The sequence below is a fragment of the Crassostrea angulata genome, chromosome 3, assembly GCF_025612915.1.
Source record: "Crassostrea angulata isolate pt1a10 chromosome 3, ASM2561291v2, whole genome shotgun sequence".
NCBI lineage: Eukaryota > Metazoa > Mollusca > Bivalvia > Ostreida > Ostreidae > Magallana > Magallana angulata.
This window is the reverse complement of record NC_069113.1, coordinates 23,649,887-23,670,359: the sequence shown is the minus strand read 5'-3', so window position 1 is coordinate 23,670,359 and position 20,473 is coordinate 23,649,887. Positions and strand designations below refer to the sequence as shown.

The 20,473-nt window shown below is 32.7% G+C and overlaps 3 protein-coding genes and 2 pseudogenes across 3 annotated transcripts; 2 read left to right on the top strand and 3 right to left on the bottom strand.

Annotated features, from left to right (window-relative positions):
• Positions 1 to 2,331: 2,331 nt before the first annotated feature.
• Positions 2,332 to 4,610, bottom strand: LOC128176091 (tripartite motif-containing protein 2-like; annotated as a pseudogene).
• A 1,256-nt stretch (positions 4,611 to 5,866) lies between these two features.
• LOC128176097 (vacuolar protein sorting-associated protein 33B-like) lies at positions 5,867 to 10,806 on the top strand. The gene is made up of 8 exons (XM_052842166.1): positions 5,867 to 5,944; positions 6,080 to 6,181; positions 6,548 to 6,718; positions 7,069 to 7,167; positions 7,678 to 7,771; positions 8,464 to 8,493; positions 9,915 to 10,025; positions 10,621 to 10,806. Exons 2-8 carry the CDS (start codon positions 6,086 to 6,088, stop codon positions 10,701 to 10,703), a joined length of 684 nt encoding a protein of 227 aa, XP_052698126.1. The 5' UTR covers positions 5,867 to 5,944; positions 6,080 to 6,085; the 3' UTR covers positions 10,704 to 10,806.
• Positions 10,807 to 10,959: 153 nt separating this feature from the next.
• Positions 10,960 to 13,314, bottom strand: LOC128176095 (E3 ubiquitin-protein ligase Midline-1-like; annotated as a pseudogene).
• Positions 13,315 to 13,990: 676 nt separating this feature from the next.
• LOC128176099 (vacuolar protein sorting-associated protein 33B-like) lies at positions 13,991 to 17,418 on the top strand. The gene is made up of 5 exons (XM_052842169.1): positions 13,991 to 14,084; positions 14,590 to 14,683; positions 15,384 to 15,413; positions 16,854 to 16,964; positions 17,254 to 17,418. Exons 1-5 carry the CDS (start codon positions 14,028 to 14,030, stop codon positions 17,334 to 17,336), a joined length of 375 nt encoding a protein of 124 aa, XP_052698129.1. The 5' UTR covers positions 13,991 to 14,027; the 3' UTR covers positions 17,337 to 17,418.
• A 460-nt stretch (positions 17,419 to 17,878) lies between these two features.
• Positions 17,879 to 19,970, bottom strand: LOC128176093 (tripartite motif-containing protein 2-like). The gene has a single exon (XM_052842162.1). The coding sequence runs from the start codon at positions 19,813 to 19,815 to the stop codon at positions 17,905 to 17,907; it is 1,911 nt and encodes a 636-aa protein (XP_052698122.1). The 5' UTR covers positions 19,816 to 19,970; the 3' UTR covers positions 17,879 to 17,904.
• Between the last annotated feature and the right edge of the window lie 503 nt (positions 19,971 to 20,473).

Below are 20,473 nucleotides of genomic sequence, written 5' to 3'. Positions count from 1 at the left end.
TACATATAACGAGAGAGAGAGAGAGAGAGAGAGAGAGAGAGAGAGAGAGAGAATACTCTAATTTTAGCATATTTTAAAAAAAAAAATTCAACAACCTGTATGATTGTCTCAAAACAAACTCCAAAATTGTTAATTCATATATACTTTGATGACAGTTATTAGTGCTGGAGTAGGGGTATAATAAACAGTAAATGTATTATTTACTATCTATTAACTTTTTTCTGAACTCCTAAGATTTCCAGTCAATTAATTCAACAGTGTCCCTAGTATACTTTCTATCACTTCTCATATCTTGTTTTGTGATATCCTGTTTTTCCTTTTCTCATAAGTAATTCATGAGTTCTCAACTCAAGCCAATTATCATCAGGAAATAATTTTTTTCTTCATTTATGTGTATCAGAATCGTGTTTTAAAAATCATGATATTTGCAGAGTTGAGTCACGATCTAATGGCCACTGTAGCCCATAACCTTCCTTTTTTAAACAATGTTTTCACATCCATAATCATGTTTTTATTTACATGAGTTTTGTAGTATATATGTAGCAGGTATGGCAGTAAAGTTCGTGTTGTTATTTACTAAACCATGTAACAATATCCTTGAAAATTTTTAACTTAAAACACTTTACAATTATTTTATTTTTTTGATACATTTAATATGCATTCAAGAGCAAAAAAAATATCAAATACTACTTTGAAATTGGCAGTTCGCGAGATATATTTTAGCAAAGTATACACAAAAGAGTACAAGTAGATTAGAATTACAATATAATTACAAAACGTTTGCATTTAAATTGCTTTTCTATTATTTTGATATGTGCCAGGTACTTTTTAAAAGTAAGAAATGTTGTCTTTTTTTTCCTAAAATTCTATAGTGAACAATTCAAAATCGCCCCCATTTCATGAATTACATTCTTTATTTTCTAAATAAATTTACGTACAAAATGTCAAAAAATTGTTAAAAATATATATGTGAATAATCTTGAATTGCTAGAAAATATTTTTGAAAGTCGGAATAAGTTTATTTAACGCTCAATAAAGAAAATCTATTTACTTTGGTGAAAAAACAGTCCCTCATTTCAGTAAACTCAGGTGATCTATTGCTATCCGTTTTCGGCCATCGTGATTAACAATTTTACATTTTTTAACTTCTTCTTAAAAACTACAAGGCTAATTGTTACCATTTTTGGTGTGAGGCATCTCTATGGTAAGAAAAATCTAAATTGTGAAATTCGTGGTTCTACCTCCCCGGGGGCACCACATGTGGGACCAAATATGCCCCAAAAAGTCAAATTTTTAAAAATCTTCCTCTCTACTCCCACACATATGAAGAAAAAAATGGTTGCATGGTTATAATGTACATGAAGCCCTCTACCAAAATTGTGAAATTCATGGCCCCTGGGTCGGGGTTCTGGCTCTAGGATGGTGTCATTATGGCTATATAGTAAATATGTATGAAATCTTACAAAATCTTCTTCTTTACTCCCATATATATTTGTTAAAAACTAAATGCATGGTTATGATGTCCATGAAGCCCTCTACCAACTTGTGAAATTCATGACCCCTGGGTCAGGGGTTCAGGCTCTAGGGTGGGGTCAATATGGCAATTTAGTAAAAATGTATTAAATCTTAGAATCTTCTTCTTTACTCCCAAACATGTGGTCAAAAACCTGAATACATGGTTATGATATCCACAAACTCCTCTACCTAAATTGTGAAATTCATAGCCCCTGGGACAGGGGTTCAGGACATAGGGAGGGGGCAATATGGCAATATAGTGTAAATACATATAATGTTTTTAAATCTTCTTCTCTATTCTCACACATCTGTATGAAAAACTGACTTCATTATTATGTTTACCAGGAAGTCCTCTACTAAAATTTTAAATTTTATGTCCCCTGGAGTATGGGTTTTGACTCTAGGGCAGGGTCAAAATGGATTTGTATAGGTGTTATTGCATGTAATGTTTAAAAATTATCTTCTTTACTCCCACTCACCTGAAAGGAAAAGTGAATTCATGATTTTGTAGACCAGATCTTTAAGTTTTTGCCAAAATTTTAGGTTTCATAGTTCTTTTTGAAAGATTTCAAGCAGGGAGGTGGTCGTCATTACAAATTTATAATTTTTCTACTCCAGAATGAAACCCAATTAAATGAATATATGAGACTCCTCGACAAGTTTGCGTCTGGGTTATATGCTACTCAGGTGACCGTTAGGGCCTATGGCCTCTTGTCATTAAATACAGATTATAAGGAAAAGTTTTTATTTACAACGAAGAGGAAACTTTGATCTATATGTATCAGAACAACCTTTTTTACTTTCACATCAATTGAAATACAACTACATATAAAATTTTTCTTTTAACTTTTGAATGATATATACAAATAGAAGACCAGTGATTATACAAAAGACTTTTTCCGATTTAATTTTTATAGCAGAAATCACAACATTCTAAATTAATGATTTTGTTGTAAGTCTTATTAAGACCAGTCGTTCGTACGAACAGACATTAAACAAAATCTGTTGTTCGTGTATGTACATATATTTTACACCGTCACTGAATGTACTATTTACGGAGCTTTGTATCGATTGGTTGCTCTAATTACATATACAGTGATCGATTTTTAATATCTAATTTCCTGAAGTTCGAAAACTTTAACGCGACCACAGTTTTCACCAACAAAAAATCGGTAAGTTCCACGTAAGAATTTTATACATTGAGGGCTCTCCACTCCTTTTATGATTTTTAAATTTTCGCCATTATTTGAAACAATGTGGATATTATTGCTGCCAAATCCATTTACAAATATATTATCATATCCATCCACAGTTAATCCATACGGCAGCGTTAATTCTTCATGAATGTATTCGAATAAGATCTTTCCATTTTTGTCCAGTTTTTTGACAGTGTTTTCAGAATAATTGCTATAAATCACATTTCCATCTCTATCCAGAGCTTCATCATCTGGAAACCCTGTCTCTGTTACCATTGTTTTGTGATTTTTTTTTATGGAGAAACTTATCAAACAATACGACGGAGCTGCGTGCACCAAACACAGTGGCGTTTCCAGAAGTTGATATTCCATAGCAGTCAAAATCGACAGACACTAATTGTTTTATTTGAAGTGAATTGGCATCAAGTACTACGACTTTCTTGTTATCAGGTAGTGTTACGAGGACTTCATTCTCCCCGTGGATACACATTCCCCACGGGTTCCCCGGTAAAGATATTTCCTGTAGAACTACTCCATCAGTGTTACACAGCACGCATCTTTTATTTTTATTATCTGTCAGTAACAATTTATCACGATTTAAAAACTCACCGTCTTGCTAATTGCAATTTTTAATTGTGAATTCAGAAACGTTGACAACATCAGCACATTTTAAATCTACTATCCTTTGATTGATTGCGCACTGCTTACTTTTCTCACGTGAGGTCGTCTTTGCAAGACATGACAAACTTGTTAGCTTCTGAACACTGTCGAGTATTTCAGTTTCAATGGAGATTTCTAACTTTGGATAATCCAATTTTCCCATGCTTTCGTAAATATGTTTCATTTTGATGTATGACAATATTTCGTTTGTTTTAAGAAATGTCTCATTTGATACATTCTTCGTTAACTTTTCTTTCCAATACTGAATATAGCTCTAGTCTATGCTCTAATGATTGTATCGAATTTTCAAGTTTTGATTTCGATTCTTTGATTAGTTTTGCAATTTCATTTAAGTGTTTTTCCTCCAGGTTTTTGATAGTGGCTATGATAGATGTGGTTTTTCTCGACAGTTCCTTGGCAAATTTATCTGATGCATTATCGAGGCAGTTCATATTAGTTTTTTCATTTGTGATAATCTGTTCAAGATTTGAACACATAGTTTCTACTTTAGCTTGCAGATTTTTCACATTATGAGGCCCTACAATATTTGCATCAACGTCCTCTAGCTGACAAAACGTTTTACACCCATCATGTTCTTTAGTTACACAAACAGAGCAACATGGTAAGAGATGCTCTTTACAAATTATCTCAAGTTTTCGACCTTCATGTGTCTCGCATTTATCCAGAGATAAAGATTGATGGAAACTCGCAGAGCACTCGGTAATAGCAACTACAACATGATTTCGGGTAAGGCGAACCTTTTTGTGACATTTCACACAATCGTCACACAGCACCTCGGAGCAATCCATGCACCAGCTACTTGCTTTCGATTCTTCGTCGTCTTCTTGGCATGATTTGCAATAAATCGAGTTTGTGCCAGTCGCAATCAAAGCAAGGAGTTTGTTCTCTGGAAACAGTTTAGTTTTGCCCACCGATCAACAGAATGTTCGTTAATTTTACCAGGTGCAGGAATGAATTTGCGACACAGAGGACACGGAAATCCAAGGGGTGGGTCACACTTAACACATGATGTAATAATGTGTTTAGACAGGCAAGTCAGACAGAAGGAGTGGGAGCACGGTAAACTCACAGGTAATTTATATTGCTCTAAGCAAATAGAACACAGCATTAAATCAGTAGTCAAACTACTTTCCTCGTCACCAGCAGTCGCCATGATGGGAGTTTTCCTTTACAAAGAATTTAAAACGAAAGTAGATATCTACTATAAATGAGGGCTAAGAGGTATCGTTCCTGTCACCAGTTTCAACTAATATATATCTAAATGTATAAACATTTATTACAGACTTATTTTTTATTGAAATAGATTCAACACAAAACTCGTATCGGCATCCGGGGCTGATAAAGGTTATCATGGATCCGTATCACACCCCTTGCGGAACTTCTCTGCCTTTTTTGTTTCGGTACCTTTACAGACAAAAATAAAACATTCTTTTAAGTGCAGTTGAAAACTTCAAAAGCTAGCAAATGTTTACGAGCGGTTAACATTTAAAATCTGAGGAAATTCCAGTTCTGTTATTATATGTTTGTTAGACTCATTAACTTGAAAAATATTTTGACAAGCAAAAACTAAAAAAAACAAAAAAAAAAAACAAAACAAAAGAAAAAAAAAGTAAAATAAAATAAAGAGGAAAATGGTTACTTTCCAAAATCCTAGGGTTGACCTTTAACTTCAGTTCAATGTTCAATTTCACTGTTTATTTCCTTATTTTCAATTCAATATTATACATAGGGGGTTCAAAATTCAAAAATTCAATTTTTTTGTATGTAAATTTAAGAAAAATCTATTTTGCTGCTCTTTACTGCGGCCCCCGAATGTTACGTGCCTGAGCTAGACTACCTTCAAATAATCTTAAAAATCAATTTGTTCAAGTTGATGTTTTTTTTAATTTTATTAATTAATATGTAATAAATAAAATAAATTAGATACCCCTTTTCCATATCATGAACACCCCTCGACCAATATCATCTGATACTGGCTGTGATATGGAAAAGGGTATGTACATATATGTCCGATATATTTGTATTGCATTTCTAATTATAAAGGTTCTCCTGATTTTCTTTAAGTTAATTAAATGCTTAGTAAAGCAAAGTTACAGTAATAAATGCAATAGTGAAACTAACTAGCTATGATGTTAACATAAATTCATAAAAAATGTATTCCCTGTAACTATGATATTTTATTGTTTAAGACTTGATAATTTTTCTTTTTTTACATGTCAGATCTTTGAAGATATCACGAACCGCCATTTTTCCAATGTATTGAGTTACCTGAGTTCAAAAGCTAAATCACTACAAGACTTTGATGAAAGTTGCATAGGGGAGAAATGATTATTAAAATATTGTTGTTTTTGTCCATCAAAATGATTTGTTCTTTTATGTTAAGCAGGATGAGGAGATAAAAGTTGTTTATTCATTTGTACAAGTACTCACTGATCCAGCCATCTATAGACAATTATTTTTGGTAGTTAATATATGTATATACATGTACTTACTTGGAAGGGTCAGGTCTAAGAGATAATGTAAACTTCATAGAAGAACTGATATTTAAGCAGGTACTGTTTTATATAAATGTTCCATTGAAATAGTTATGTTTTAAAGTTGAATGTTTATTGTATTTGTAAATCCATACACCATTTTTTTTCCTTGCAATATAATGGGGAATATATGTATTATTTAACATTCAACAGGACAACATGTTAAAGACATTAAAATTGATATGTCTTCTGTCTTTAACCCAAAATGGAATTTCTCCACAAACGCACACGTCTCTCAAGACCCAATATCTACAGGTAAGTGTTTGTAAATGGTAAATAGTATACTTGCTCAGATATATTGTACTGCATGATAGTTTAACTCCTTGACCAAATATCTGGCAGAACGTGATATAGATAGTACCTGAACCAGTGATATCGAGTATGTGATTGCACATGATTATTAAATCCAGGCTCACACCTGTGATTGTGTATGGATCTGATTTGACTCTATATGAGACTGTTAAATTTCCCATGGTTGCATGTAGCTAAATTAATGTTTTTTAATTTTATAATATTCCTTTTATCTTAAAAAGTTTCAGAGGCAGAAATATTAATATTAAGGTTCATTGAATTTATATTTGTTCACTTTCTATTGATCCGTCAAGTTTCTATAATTTACAGAGTCATGGCTTCGAGCAACTGGTCACATTTTCCAATCTGAAGTCCCTGGGGATCGTCACAGAACAGGAGACCGGCAGTCAGGCGGGCACGCCACTAAATAAGGTCGCGTCCGATATGGCCGCCATGACACGCCGCAGCACATTCCAGAGTCTGTGTAAAAAACTCTCTTTGGTAAGCATCTTTAAAACAGGAAATCACAGAGGTAACGTACAAAAATCTACTATACAAAATTTTGACCATTCGACAAGTAAAGCAAGAAAGATTTCCGTTTTGGAAAGCTCGTATGATACTGGAACTCACATGACACTACCTTTAGCACATAAATTTATTACTGGTAATTTTTTAGGATAAACCCCAAAAATCATGTTTGGTGAGCACTTATTTCCCTGTAAATAAATGTTTAAAATCCTATGACTCAAAGTTTAATTGAAATCCTAAATACTCGAGACGTTTTCAATTCTTTTCAATGTAGTTTTTGATACTTAGTAATGCCTATAATCATTTGTTCATTTTACATGTAGATACCCAAGTCAGATGACATTGATCTGAAGAACCCCACCGACATGTCCTATGTGTTCAGTGGTGCCTATACCCCATTGTCCTGTAAGCTCGTGGAACAGGTAGGGAAGAGTTTGGATTCTTGTATGAGCAGACTGGGACTTTTAACTAAATGATCACAGATTATTTCAAGTGAAAGATTTTGTTTTAACTTTTTGTTATTAATGTGAAATACTTGTGGTTATCACTTCACCTTTACATGATATAGAGCATGTTTAATTTATAATTTTGATTAGAGACAACAAATACTGTAATATTAAGAAAGCTTACTCTGTACTTATTATTGTCAATTCCAAATTAAACACGAGGAAATAATATTCGCATAAAATCGTGAGAAGCCGTCTTGCGAATTTCAAAATCTCGCTTTTCATTTTCGAACATTTGTTAATTAATTACATGAAACTATGATAAAATTTCGGCATTGGTGAATTTATGTTCTCGCGATTTGATGGAAAACCCTTGATTTGCGGAATTAAGTACTCGTGTAAAATAAGGAATCTACAGTATGTTACCACATGATGTATTTCACAAAATGGGCGAAGTGTTATTATATTTATTTTTTCTTTTACCAGGTTCTAACTAGAGGGGGATTTACCGGAATGGATGAGATCACAAAATACCTCCCAGGAGGGGTGCACAGTGAGAACCATGTCAAAGCATCCAAAGGTAACCATGACAACAGTGGCGATCAAAAATCGTCCATCTATGTTATTCAATTTAAAAATGTTTATCAATCTGAAACAAATTGGACCTTTGTCAGTTGTGAAATCAATCCATTCGTGAATGTGGTTTTACAATATTCAATAGCTGCTTTGCACACTTGTAGATCTTATTTATTTAAGATTATAGCAGATACCATGATTTATCATACTTGCATAGATTTCTTAATAAGATTGATTTACAGTACAAGTTTTTGAGATGTATCGGTATATTCATGTTAGGTCTTCTTAAATGTGAATGTTGTCAGATTTAAATACCCAAAACAAATAGTATTTTTTGTTAACATAAAATGGTTCCTGAAAATAGAATGTAAATATGTGGGCAGCTTGAGTCTTTTGAATTAAAAAAAAATCCTATTACCTTTATTTAAATACTCCTTTATGTTTGTCTCCCCCATAATCAATAAGTGATGGGTAATATCATGTGTATGATTTATAAGTAGACATTTGCCCTTAACTGATATTAAACAGCTGTAAAAAAAAAAAAACTAGCTTATATTAAGTTTTAAATCCACAACTTGAAGTTCAGCTTCTTTTATGTACATGTATTTGAAATGATTTGCCATCAAATGAGATATGGTCCATTGGTAGCCTTTATCATATATTATGCATTTTGTTTATAAATGTTGCTTCATTTAGACCACAGCACACCAGTCAAAGACAAATCAGGTATGGATGTCTGGTACAATATGGTATATTCATGTATAATCAGACAAAGTATCGTACTCAAAACTCACACTAGAGAAGGTCGAGTCTGGTTTACAGCATTGTCATTGCTTTTGTTTTTTGAGGTTATTTTACATAATTAACCTATATGATTAATGTCAACTTGCGATTGCATTTGTTTTTCTTGAAAAATTATCATGATTTATATATTAAAGATCAATTGCAAATTTGCAATATAGTAAATGCAAATATTCCAAAATTTGACTCAAGAATTGATAAAAGAGTGTATGGCATCATATGGACGGTACATATGTACCAACTTAACAACAATGCTGGATGTATGTTACGCATATAATTAATTGATATAAATGGTTGCAAAGTAAGATTTATCGCTCCTCCTTTCTTTGTTCGAAACTATAAACATTTTTGCCTGTCAACGTTATATACAATAAATACACAAAAACAGTTTTGCAATTGAAATGTTCTTTATTTTATGATATCTTTTTGGAAAGACTTTGGTAAGTCGTGTGGTAAATTTTGAATTTACTGCCACCCGGTAATTTCAAAATTTACAACTTGACATAATTATTAATCTCAGTCAATGCATAACAATTTTAAACTTTCACTTTCTTAAACACTTTATCCTTATGTTCTTCTAAAATATTGAAACAAATTTGAAAAAAAACCCAATGCAACTGTATTATCTTATTAGCTTGACATTACTATATTCAGAAGTTAATATATATTCCGAAAAAAAAAGTTTTTGTAAAATTCTGAGAAGGCAGTTACGTTTGTTTGTTAATCAGACACGATGTTTTTGAGCACACCAATAACAATGTTACACTTCAATAAAGTACTAAACCTGTATCCATTAATACTTTATTTGAATTGCCTTACACTGTACCGGTACCAATGTAACTGAGAGGGCAAGGAAATAACAGGCTAAAACGGCACACTAACATGTCTGCTTTCAGCTTGATGGTACATGTACATTGATAGGGTATTTCTGACGTAAAATTGATAAGAAATGAAAACTTCTTGTCTAAACACGGTTTATATCTATAATCATAAAAAGAAGTAATAAAAGAAGTACTTTACAATTAAGAACCCCATTTTAAGTTCCTGGGAGCCAAACATATTTTGGCCTGTACCACTATATAATATTACGTATATATTACCATTATTAACAACTAATGCATGTTCCCAATCCAATTTTCACACAGCAATATATGCTTTCAGCAAACAAAATTTTCTGTAATATTGACCTCTTATCCTTAAATATGTCTCCATAATCATGCTTTTATCTCATCAAAGAAAAAGGATTTTGACTCATAATACACATATTAACAGTTATGAAAAGCATAACGTATTTTCGATAGATAAATCAAAAACTGTTTTCTTTAAAGTTAATTTTTTTGTAACAGGTAAATCGGCTCGACAGGACCGACCGGTCAGTAAAGTAGTGCTTGTCTATTTTCTGGGAGGGTGCACATACTCGGAAATTACCGCTCTACGATTCCTGGGCAAACTCAAAGGTAGGGAATCCCAGAGATTGCACGACACTTTGAATATTTTATAATAATTCGTTTTATTTTATTTTTTAATCGGTAAAAATTCAGTGGTTGAAAATTGATAGAGTTTTGATATGAATCATAGGCTTTTATCTTACAATGGTTGATGTGGAAAATATTGAGAGTTTAACATACGTAATAGGCTAGCATATGTTTATATAAATCTAATGGTTTAAAAAAGGTCAGAATTTTGAAACATAGATATTTGAGAAAACACTTTATAAAATATATTAGAATCAATCTTACTAAAATTATTTATCATTTTTACAAATATCAGAAGAACTCGATCTATTTACGTGATACTTTCTTCAGGGGTAATTGAATATTTATGATAAGATTGAAATGCATGAAGAATACTATATTGATTTTTTTAAAAAGTTAAACTTGCATATGCATTAATTTGTAAACTGTATGTATGTTTATTTTTTAACAGAGATCAAATCTACATTAATTTTATGTGCGAGCCTATCGTATTAAAATTTATTTTTATTGAGAACAATAACTTTTCAAAAATGTGAAGTAAATATTGACTGACTTCATTGTTTTCTTTTATTTGCAGGTTACATATTTGTAATAGGAGCCACTGCAATCATCAACAGTTCCACCATGTTGGAATCGGTGATGGAGAAACAACCTATCTAGCCGTGGCGTTTATAAAGTTTTATGATTTGTTAATTTATTTGCTGTTATTTGTTGTAAAAAAGAACATTGAAACATTTGAAGTTGTAGAACTTATAACTTTATATATACTTTATAAAAATATGTAATTTTAAATACATAAAATATTGATTTAATTGTTCATGTCATACATGTATTACATTAGGATTAGGATTTCCATGATTTTGGGAATTACTTTTTTCACAATATTTCTGAGGATTAGTCTAGCCCCCCACTTTCAATTTGCTTCCGACGCCAGTGTATTACAGTTATGATAACAACCGATTTGCAGGTATTAACAGGAAATTATGACGCTATGTTAGGTAGTTGGGTTATAAAGTATTATAAGTGAAAGAGAACTAACAAACCGCCTTTGAATCCTTGGTACCTCGATTCATATTGCAAAATCATCTCCTCCTGGCGACTGTTTTTGATGCTACATAGAAAATGTATAAATTTAAAAGCCTTTTTTTCTGCATTCTTTGACATCCAGTAAGTACATAATATGTACACAGTGACTGTACTGAAAGGCAAAGCTAATGTTCTACATCACAATTGTAAAAACTCTTAAGTCAGCATATACATGTTACAAACCCGATCGATTTTTGTTCATTTATTTAAGAAATACTGTAAAATAGTACTAAATTGTTACTGTTGCATAACATTTCATAATATTGATGGTATTTAACTATTCCGAAGTTCAAAAACTTTAACGCGGCCACCTGCCTCACCAACAAGAAATCGGTTAGTTCCATGTAAGAATTTTATACACTTAGGGCTCTGCACTCCTTTTAAGATTCTTACAGTCTTTCCATCATTTGAAACTATATGGATATTATTACTGTCATATCCGTTTACAAATACATTTCCGTGCCCGTCCACTGTTAATCCGTACGGTTTCTTTAATTCTTCGTGGCTGTACTTGATTAACATCTTCTCACTTTTGTCAAACGTTTTAAAAACATTTTCAGAATAATTGCTGAAAATTATATTTCCATCTCCTCCCAGTGCTACATCATCAGTAGACCCTGTGTTTATTGTCAATGTTTTACAAATATTTTCATCAAGAAAGTTATCAAACATTAAGACAGAGTCTCGTGCACCGATCACTGCAGTGTTACCAGACGTTGATATTCCAAAGCAGCGACGGTCAATAGGCACTGATTGTTTTATTTCAAGTGAGTTGGCATCAAGTACTACGACTTTATGGCTATTAGGTAGTGTTACGAGGACTTCATTTTCCCCATGGATACACATTCCCCACGGGTGTCCCGGTAAAGCTATTTCCTGTAGAACTACTCCATCAGTGTTACACAGCACGCATCTTTTATGTGTACGGTCTGTCAGTAACAATTTATCATGATTCAAAAACTCACCGTCATTGGGATCGCAGTTTTCAATTTTAAATTCTGAAATTTTGATCATATCGGCGCATTTTAAATCAAGTTTTCTTCGACCAAAATTTAATGCGAATTTATTAAGATGTTCACGCGAGGTCGTCTTTGCAAGACATGACAAACTTGTAAGCTTCTGAACACTGTCGAGTACTTCAGTTTGAATGGAGATTTCTAGCTTTGAATAATCCAATTTTCCCATGCTTTCGTAAATATGCTTCATTTTGATGTATGACAATATTTCGTTTGTTTTAAGAATTGTTTCGTTTGACAGATTCTTCATTAACATATCTTTCCAGTACTGAAGATAGATAAGTCTATGCTCTAATGATTGTACCGAATTTTCAAGTTTTGATTTCGATTCTTTGATTAATTTTGCAATTTCATCTAAGTGTTTTTCCTCTAGCTTTTTGATAGTGGCTATGATAGATGTGGTTATTTCCGACAATTCTTTGGCAAATTTGTCCGATGCATCATCAAGGCGGTTCATATTGTTTTTTTCGTCAGTGATAATTCGTTCAAGATTTGAACACATCATTTCGACCTTAGCTTGAAGATTCTTTACATTGTGAGGCCCTACGATATTTTCATCAATATCCTCTAGATGACAAAACTTCTTACAGCCGTCATGATCTTTAGTTACACAGACAGAGCAACATGGGAAGAGATGTTCTTTACATATTAGCTCCAATTTGCGGCCATCGTGAGCCTCACATTTATCCAGAACGAGAGGTTGACAAAAATTCGCAGAACATCCGGTAAGAGAAACTATAACATGACCTCGAGTCGGTCGAAATTTCTTATGATATTTCACACAATCGTCACACAATACCTCGGAACAATCCATGCACAAACTACTTGCTTTCGATTCCTCGTCATTTTCTTGGCATGGTTTACAACAAAGCAAAGAGTTTGTTTTCTGGAAGTAGTTTTGCCCACTTGTCAGCAGAATGTTCCTTAAATTTCCCAGGTGCAGGAATGAATTTGCGACACAGAGGACACGGAAATCCAAGGGGTGGGTCACAGTTTACACATGATGTAATAATGTGTTTAGACAGACAAGTCAGACAGAAGGAGTGGGAGCACGGTAAACTCACAGGTAAATTATATTGTCCTAAGCAAATAGAACACAGCATTAAATCAGTAGTCAAACTACTTTCCTCGTCACCAGCAGTCGCCATGATGGGAGTTTTCCTTTACAAAGAATTTAAAACGAAAGTAGATATCTACTATAAATGAGTGCTAAGAGTTATCGTTCCTGTCACCAATTTCAACTAATATCTAAATGTATAAACATTTATTATAAAAATAGATACAGATTTTTTTTCTAATTATATGTTACATGTACAGATGACATCACAGAACTCGTATCGGCATCCGGGGCTGATAAAGTTTATCACGGATCCGTATCACACCCCTTGCGGAACTCTGCCTTTTTGTTTCGGTACGTTTAACAGCCAAAAAACTTCAAAAGCTAACAAATGTTTAGGAGCGGTTAACATTTAAAACCTGAGGAAATTCCGGTCTGTAACTACATGTTTGTTAGACTCATTTAAAAAATACTGACAAGCAAAAACTAAACCAAAAAACAAAACAAAAAAAGTAAAATAGAATAAAGAGGAAAATGGTTACTTTCCAAAATCCTGGGGTTGACCTTTAACTTCATGTCAATGTACAATTTCACTGTTTATTTCCTTATTGTCAATTCAATAGTATACATTGGGGGGGGTGTCAAAACTCAAAAATTCAATTTTTTGTATGTTAATTTAGGAAAAACTAACTAGCTATGATGTTAACATGAATTCATAAAATATGTATTCCATGTAACTATGATATTTTACTGTTTAAGTTTCATTTTACATGTACAATGTAGATACCCAAGTCAGACAACATAGATCTGAAGAACATCACTGACATGTCCTATGTGTTCAGCAGTGCCTATACCCCATTGTCCTGTAAGCTAGTGGAACAGGTAGGGTAGAACTGGAACGAGCTGGGACTCCTAATTAAATGATCACAGATTATTACAAGTGAAAAATTTCTTTTTACTTTTTTGTTATTGTAATGTGAAAAAAAAGATACTTGTTGTTATCACTTCATCTTTACAGGTTATAGAGCATGTTTAATTTATAACTTTCATTGATTAGGGACAACAAAAACTGTAATAATAAGAAAGCTTACTCTGTACTTATTACTGTAAATTCCAAATTAAACACGAGGAATCAATATTGGCATAAAATCACGAGAAGCCGTCTAGTGAATTTCAAAATCTCGATTTTCATTTTCAGACATATGTCAATTAACTACAATAAACTATGATAAAATTTCGGCATTTGTGATTTTATGTTCTGGCGATTTGATGGAAAACTGTTGAATCGCGGAATTAAGTACTTGTGTAAAATAAGGAATCTACAGTATGTTACCACACGATGTATTTCACAAAATGGGCCTAGTGTTATTTTTTTTTCTTTTGCCAGGTTCTAACTAGAGGGGGATTTACTGGAATGGAGGAGATCACAAAATACCTCCCTGGAGGGGTGCACAGTGAGAACCATGTCAAAGCATCCAAAGGTAACCATGACAACAGTGACGATCAAAAAATCGTCCATCTGTGGTAATAAATTTTAAATAAAAATGATTATCAATCTGAAACAAATTGGACTTTTGTCAGTTGTGAAATCATTCCATTCGTGAATGTAATGTTACCATATTCAAGAGCTGCTTTGAATACATATGGGTTTTATTTATTCAAGATTATATTAGATACTATAATTTATCATACCTGCATACATTTCTTAACAAGAATGGTTTACTGTACAAGTTTTTGGGATGTATATTTGTGTTAGGTTTTCTTGGATGTGAATGTTGTTAGAATTAAATACCCAAAACAATCATTATTTTTCGTTGACAAATAAAATTTTTCTATGGTTCCTGAAAAAAGAATGTAAATATGTGGGCAGCATGAGTCTTTTGAATTAAAAAAAAATCCTATTATTTTTTTTAAAAATATTTCTTTATGTTTGCCTCCCCCACAAACAATAAGTGATGGGTAATATCATGTGTATGATTTGTAGGTAGGCAAATCTGCCCTCAACTGATATTAAACAGCTGTAAATAAACTAGCTAGTATTAAGTTTTAAATCCACAACTAGAAGTTCAGCTTCTTTCATGTACATGTAGTTTGAAATGATTTGCCATCTAATGAGATATGGTCCAGTGGTAGCCTTTATCATATATTATGCATTTTGTTTATAAATTTTGCCTCATTCAGACCACAGTACACCACTCAAAGACAAATCAGGTATGGATGTCTAGTATAAGATGGGATATTCATTTATAATCAGACAATGTATTGTACTCAAAACTCACACTTGAAAAGGTCGAGTCTGGTTTACAGCATTGTCATTGCTTTTTTTCTCTTTTTTTTGAGGGGGGGGGGGGCGTTATTTTTCATAATTTGTAAGATTTATCTCAACTTGCAATTGCATTTGTTTTCTTGAAAGATTATCATGATAGAAGATCAATCGCAGATAACCTTGCAAAATAGTAATTGCAAATATTGCCAAAATTTGACTCAAGAAATAATAAGAGTGTTTGGCTTCATATGAACGGTATCAAAATAAAACAACAGTGAACAACAATGCTGTATGTACGTAACGGGTATAATTAATTGATATAAATATTAATAGTATAGCAAAATAAGATTTATTGATCCTCGTTTCGTTTTACGAAATTATAAACATTTGTTTCTGTCAATATTTAACGTTACAATAAATACACAAAAACACTGTTTTGTACTTGAAATGTTCTTTATTTTATAATATCTTTTTGGAAAGACTTTGGTAAGTCATATGGTAAATTTTGAATTTACTGCCACCCGGTAATTTCAAAATTTACAATTTGACATAATTATTAATCTCAATCAATGCATAACAATTTTAAACTTTCACTTTCTTAAACACTTTATCCTAATGTTCTTCTAAAATATTGAAACAAATTTGAAAAAATCCCCAGTGCAACTGTATTATCTTATTAGCTTGACATTACTATATTCAGAAGTTAATATATATTCCGAAAAACAAAGTTTTGTAAAATTCTGAGAAGGCAGTTACGTTTGTTTGTTAATCAGACACGATGTTTTTGAGCACACCAATAACAATGTACACTTCAATAAAGTACTAAACCTGTATTCATTAATACTTTATTTTAGTTATCTGACACTGTATCCGTACCAATGTAACTGAGCAGGTAAGGAAATAACAGGCTAAAACGGCATACTAACATGTCTGCTTTCTGCTTAATGGTACATTGATAGGATATTTCTGACAAAAAGTTGATAGAAATGAAAACTTCTTGTCTAAACAATGTTTACATGTATAATCATAAAAAGAAGTAAAGAAGTACTTTACAGTTAAGAACCCCATTTTAAGTTCCTGGGCTCCTTATGATTTGATACCAAGAGCCAAACATATTTCGGCATGAACCACTATACATGTATATATTGCCATTATTTTAAAACAACTAATACATGTTCCCAATCCAATTTATGCATTCAGCAAACACAATTTTCAGTAATATTGACCGCTTATCCTTAAATATGTTACCACAATCATGCTTTTATCTCATCAAAGAAAAAAGATTTCGACTTATAATACACATATTAATAGTTAGGAAAAGCATAACGTATTCTCGATAGACAAATTATGAACTATTTTCTTTAAAGTTAAATTTTTTGTAACAGGTAAATCAGCTAGACACGACCGACCGGTCAGTAAAGTAGTACTCGTCTATTTCCTGGGAGGATGCACGTATTCGGAAATTACCGCTCTACGATTCCTGGGCAAACTCAAAGGTAGGGAATCCCAAAGATTGCACGACACTTTGAATATTTTGTAATAATTCGGGTTTTTTTAATCCGTAAACATTCAATGCTTGAAAATGGATCGAGTTTTGATATGATTCATAGGCTTTTATCTTACAATGGTTGATTTGGAAAATATTGAGAGTTTAACATATGTAATAGGCTAGCAAATGTTTATATAAATTTCTGAGCCTATCGTATTTTAAAATTTTTTTATAGAGAACAATAACTTTACAAAAATATGAAGTAAATATCGATTGACTGTTTTCTTTTTTTGCAGGCTACATATTTGTAATAGCAACCACTGCAATCATCAACAGTTCCACCATGCTGGAATCGGTGATGGAGAAACCTCCAATCTAGCCTTGGTGTTTATAAGCATTTATGATTTGTTAATTTATTTGCTGTTATTTGTTGTTAAAAAAAATCCATTGAAACAATTAAAGTTTTAGAACTTATAACTTTATAAAGTGATAAAAGTTTGTATTTTAGATAAATAAAATATTGATTTAATTGTTCATGTCATACATATAAACCAGTTATTAAAAAAACCCAGTTTGCAGTTATTAATAAAAAAAACATTTGACACAATCTTTGCAGTAAAAAAATGTAGTTGGGTTATAAAGTTCTATAAGTGTAAAGGGACCTAACAAACCACCTTTGAATCCTAGGTACCTCGCTTCATACGGTAAAATCATGTCCTCGTAGCGACTGTTTTTGATGATACATAGAAAATGTAAAAATTAAAAAAACCTTTTTTCTGCATTCTTTGACATCCAGTAAATACAATTATTCTCCGTCACAATTGTAAAAGCTCTTAAGTCGACATGTAACAACCCAATTCATTTTTGTTTATTCATTTATTTAGGAAATACTGTATAACAGTACTAAATTGTTACTGTTTCATAAAATTTCATAATATTGATGGTTTCTAATTATTCTGAAGTTCAAAAACTTTTACGCGACCATCTCCCTCACCAACAAAAAATCGGTAAGTTCCACGTAAGAACTTTATACACCGAGGGCTCTCCACTCCTTTTAAGATTCTTACAAGCTTCCCTTTATTTGACACTATATGGATATTATTACTTGCACTTCCGTTTACGAATATATTTCCATGCCCGTCTACTGTTAATCCAAACGGCTTCTTTAATTCTTCGTGGCTGTACTGAAATAAGATCTTCCCACTTTTGTCTACAGTTTTGAGAAAATTACCAGAATGATCGCTGAAAATAAAATTTTCATCTCTATCCAGAGCTACATCATCGGTATACCCTGTCTTTGTTGCCAATGGTCTACACATATTTTTATCAAGACAGTTATCAAACATTACAACAGAGTATCGTGTACCAATCACTGCAGTGTTACAGGACGTTGATATTCCTCGGCAACAACAATCGACAGACACTGATTGTTTTATTTCAAGTGAATTGGCATCAAGTATTATGACTGTCTGGCTAAAAGGTAGTGTTACGAAGACATCATTCTCCCCGTGGATACACATTCCCCATGGCTTCCCCGGTAAAGATATTTCCTGTAGAACTACTCCATCAGTGTTACACAGCACGCATCTTTTATTTTGGAAATCTGTCAGTAACAATTTATCACGACTTAAAAACTCACCGTCATGCAAATTGCATTTTTTAATTGTGAATTCAGAAACGTTCACGACATCAGCACATTTTAAATCAACTATCCTTTGATTGATTGCGAACTGCTTACTTTTCTCACGTGAGGTCGTCTTTGCAAGACATGACAAACTTGTTAGCTTCTGAACACTGTCGAGTACTTCAGTTTGAATGGAGATTTCCAACTTTGAATAATCTAATTTTCCCATGCTTTCGTAAATATGCTTCATTTTGATGTATGATAAGATTTCGTTTGTTTTAAGATTTGTCTCATTTGACACATTCTTTGTTAACTTTTCCTTCCAATACTGAAGATAGCTTAGTCTATGCTCTGATGACTGTACTGAATTTTCAAGTTTCGATTTCGATTCTTTGATTAATTTTGCAGTTTCATCTATGTGTTTTTCCTCTAGCTCCTTAATAGTGGCAATGATAGATGTGGTTATTTCCGACAGTTCTTTGGCAACTTTATCTGATGCATTATCGAGGCAGCTCATATTAGTTTTTTCATCTGTAATAATTTGTTTTAGGTTTGAACACATAGTTTCCACCTCAGCTTGCAGATTCTTAACATTGTGAGGCCCTACGGTATTTGCATCAACGTCCTCTAGTTGACAAAACGTTTTACATCCATCATGTTCTTTAGTTACACAAACAGAGCAACATGGGAAGAAATGCTCTTTACAAATTATCTCAAGTTTTCGACCTTCATGTGTCTCGCATTTATCCAGAGATAAAGATTGATGGAAACTCGCAGAGCACTCGGTAATAGCAACTACAACATGGTTTCGGGTAAGGCGAACCTTTTTGTGACATTTCACACAATCGTCACACAGCACCTCGGAGCAATCCATGCACCAGCTACTTGCTTTCGATTCTTCGTCGTCTTCTTGGCATGATTTGCAATAAATCGAGTTTGTGCCAGTCGCAATCAAAGCAAGGAGTTTGTTCTCTGGAAACAGTTTTGCCCACCGATCAACAGAATGTTCGTTAATTTTACCAGGTGCAGGAATGAATTTGCGACACAGAGGACACGGAAATCCAAGGGGTGGGTCACACTTAACACATGATGTTATAATGTGTTTAGACAGGCAAGTCAGACAGAAGGAGTGGGAGCACGGTAAACTCACGGGTAATTTATATTGCTCTAAGCAAATAGAACACAGCAACAAATCAGTAGTCAAACTACTTTCCTCGTCACCAGCAGTCGCCATGATGGGAGTTTTCCTTTACAAAGAATTTAAAACGAAAGTAGATATCTACTATAAATGAGGGCTAAGAGTTATCGCTCCTGGCACCAGTTTCAACTAATATCGAAACGTATATAAACATTTATTACTTACTTATTTTTTATAAAAATAGATACAGTTTTTTTTTTTATCTAATTATATGTTACATGTACAAATCAATTTGTTCAAGTTGATGTTTTTTTAATTTTATTACTTAATTATTATGTAATAAAAAAACAAATTCGATACCCCTTTTCCATATCATGAACACCCCTCGACCAATATCATCTCATACTGACTGTGATATGGAAAAGGGTATGTACATATATTTGTATTGCATTTCTAATTATAAAGGTTCTCCTGATTTTCTTTAAGTTAATTAAATGCTTAGTAAAGCAAAGTTACAGTAATAAATGCGATAGTGAAACAAACTAGCTATGATGTTAACATGAATTCATAAAAAATGTATTCCCTGTAACTATGATGTTTTACTGTTTAGGACTTGATAAATTTTTCCCCCAATGTATTGGGTTACCTGAGTTCAAAAGCTAAATCACTACAACAAGACTTTGATGTAGGTTGTATAGGGGAGATATGATTATTGAAATATTGTTGTTCTTGTCCATCAAAATGATTTGGTCTT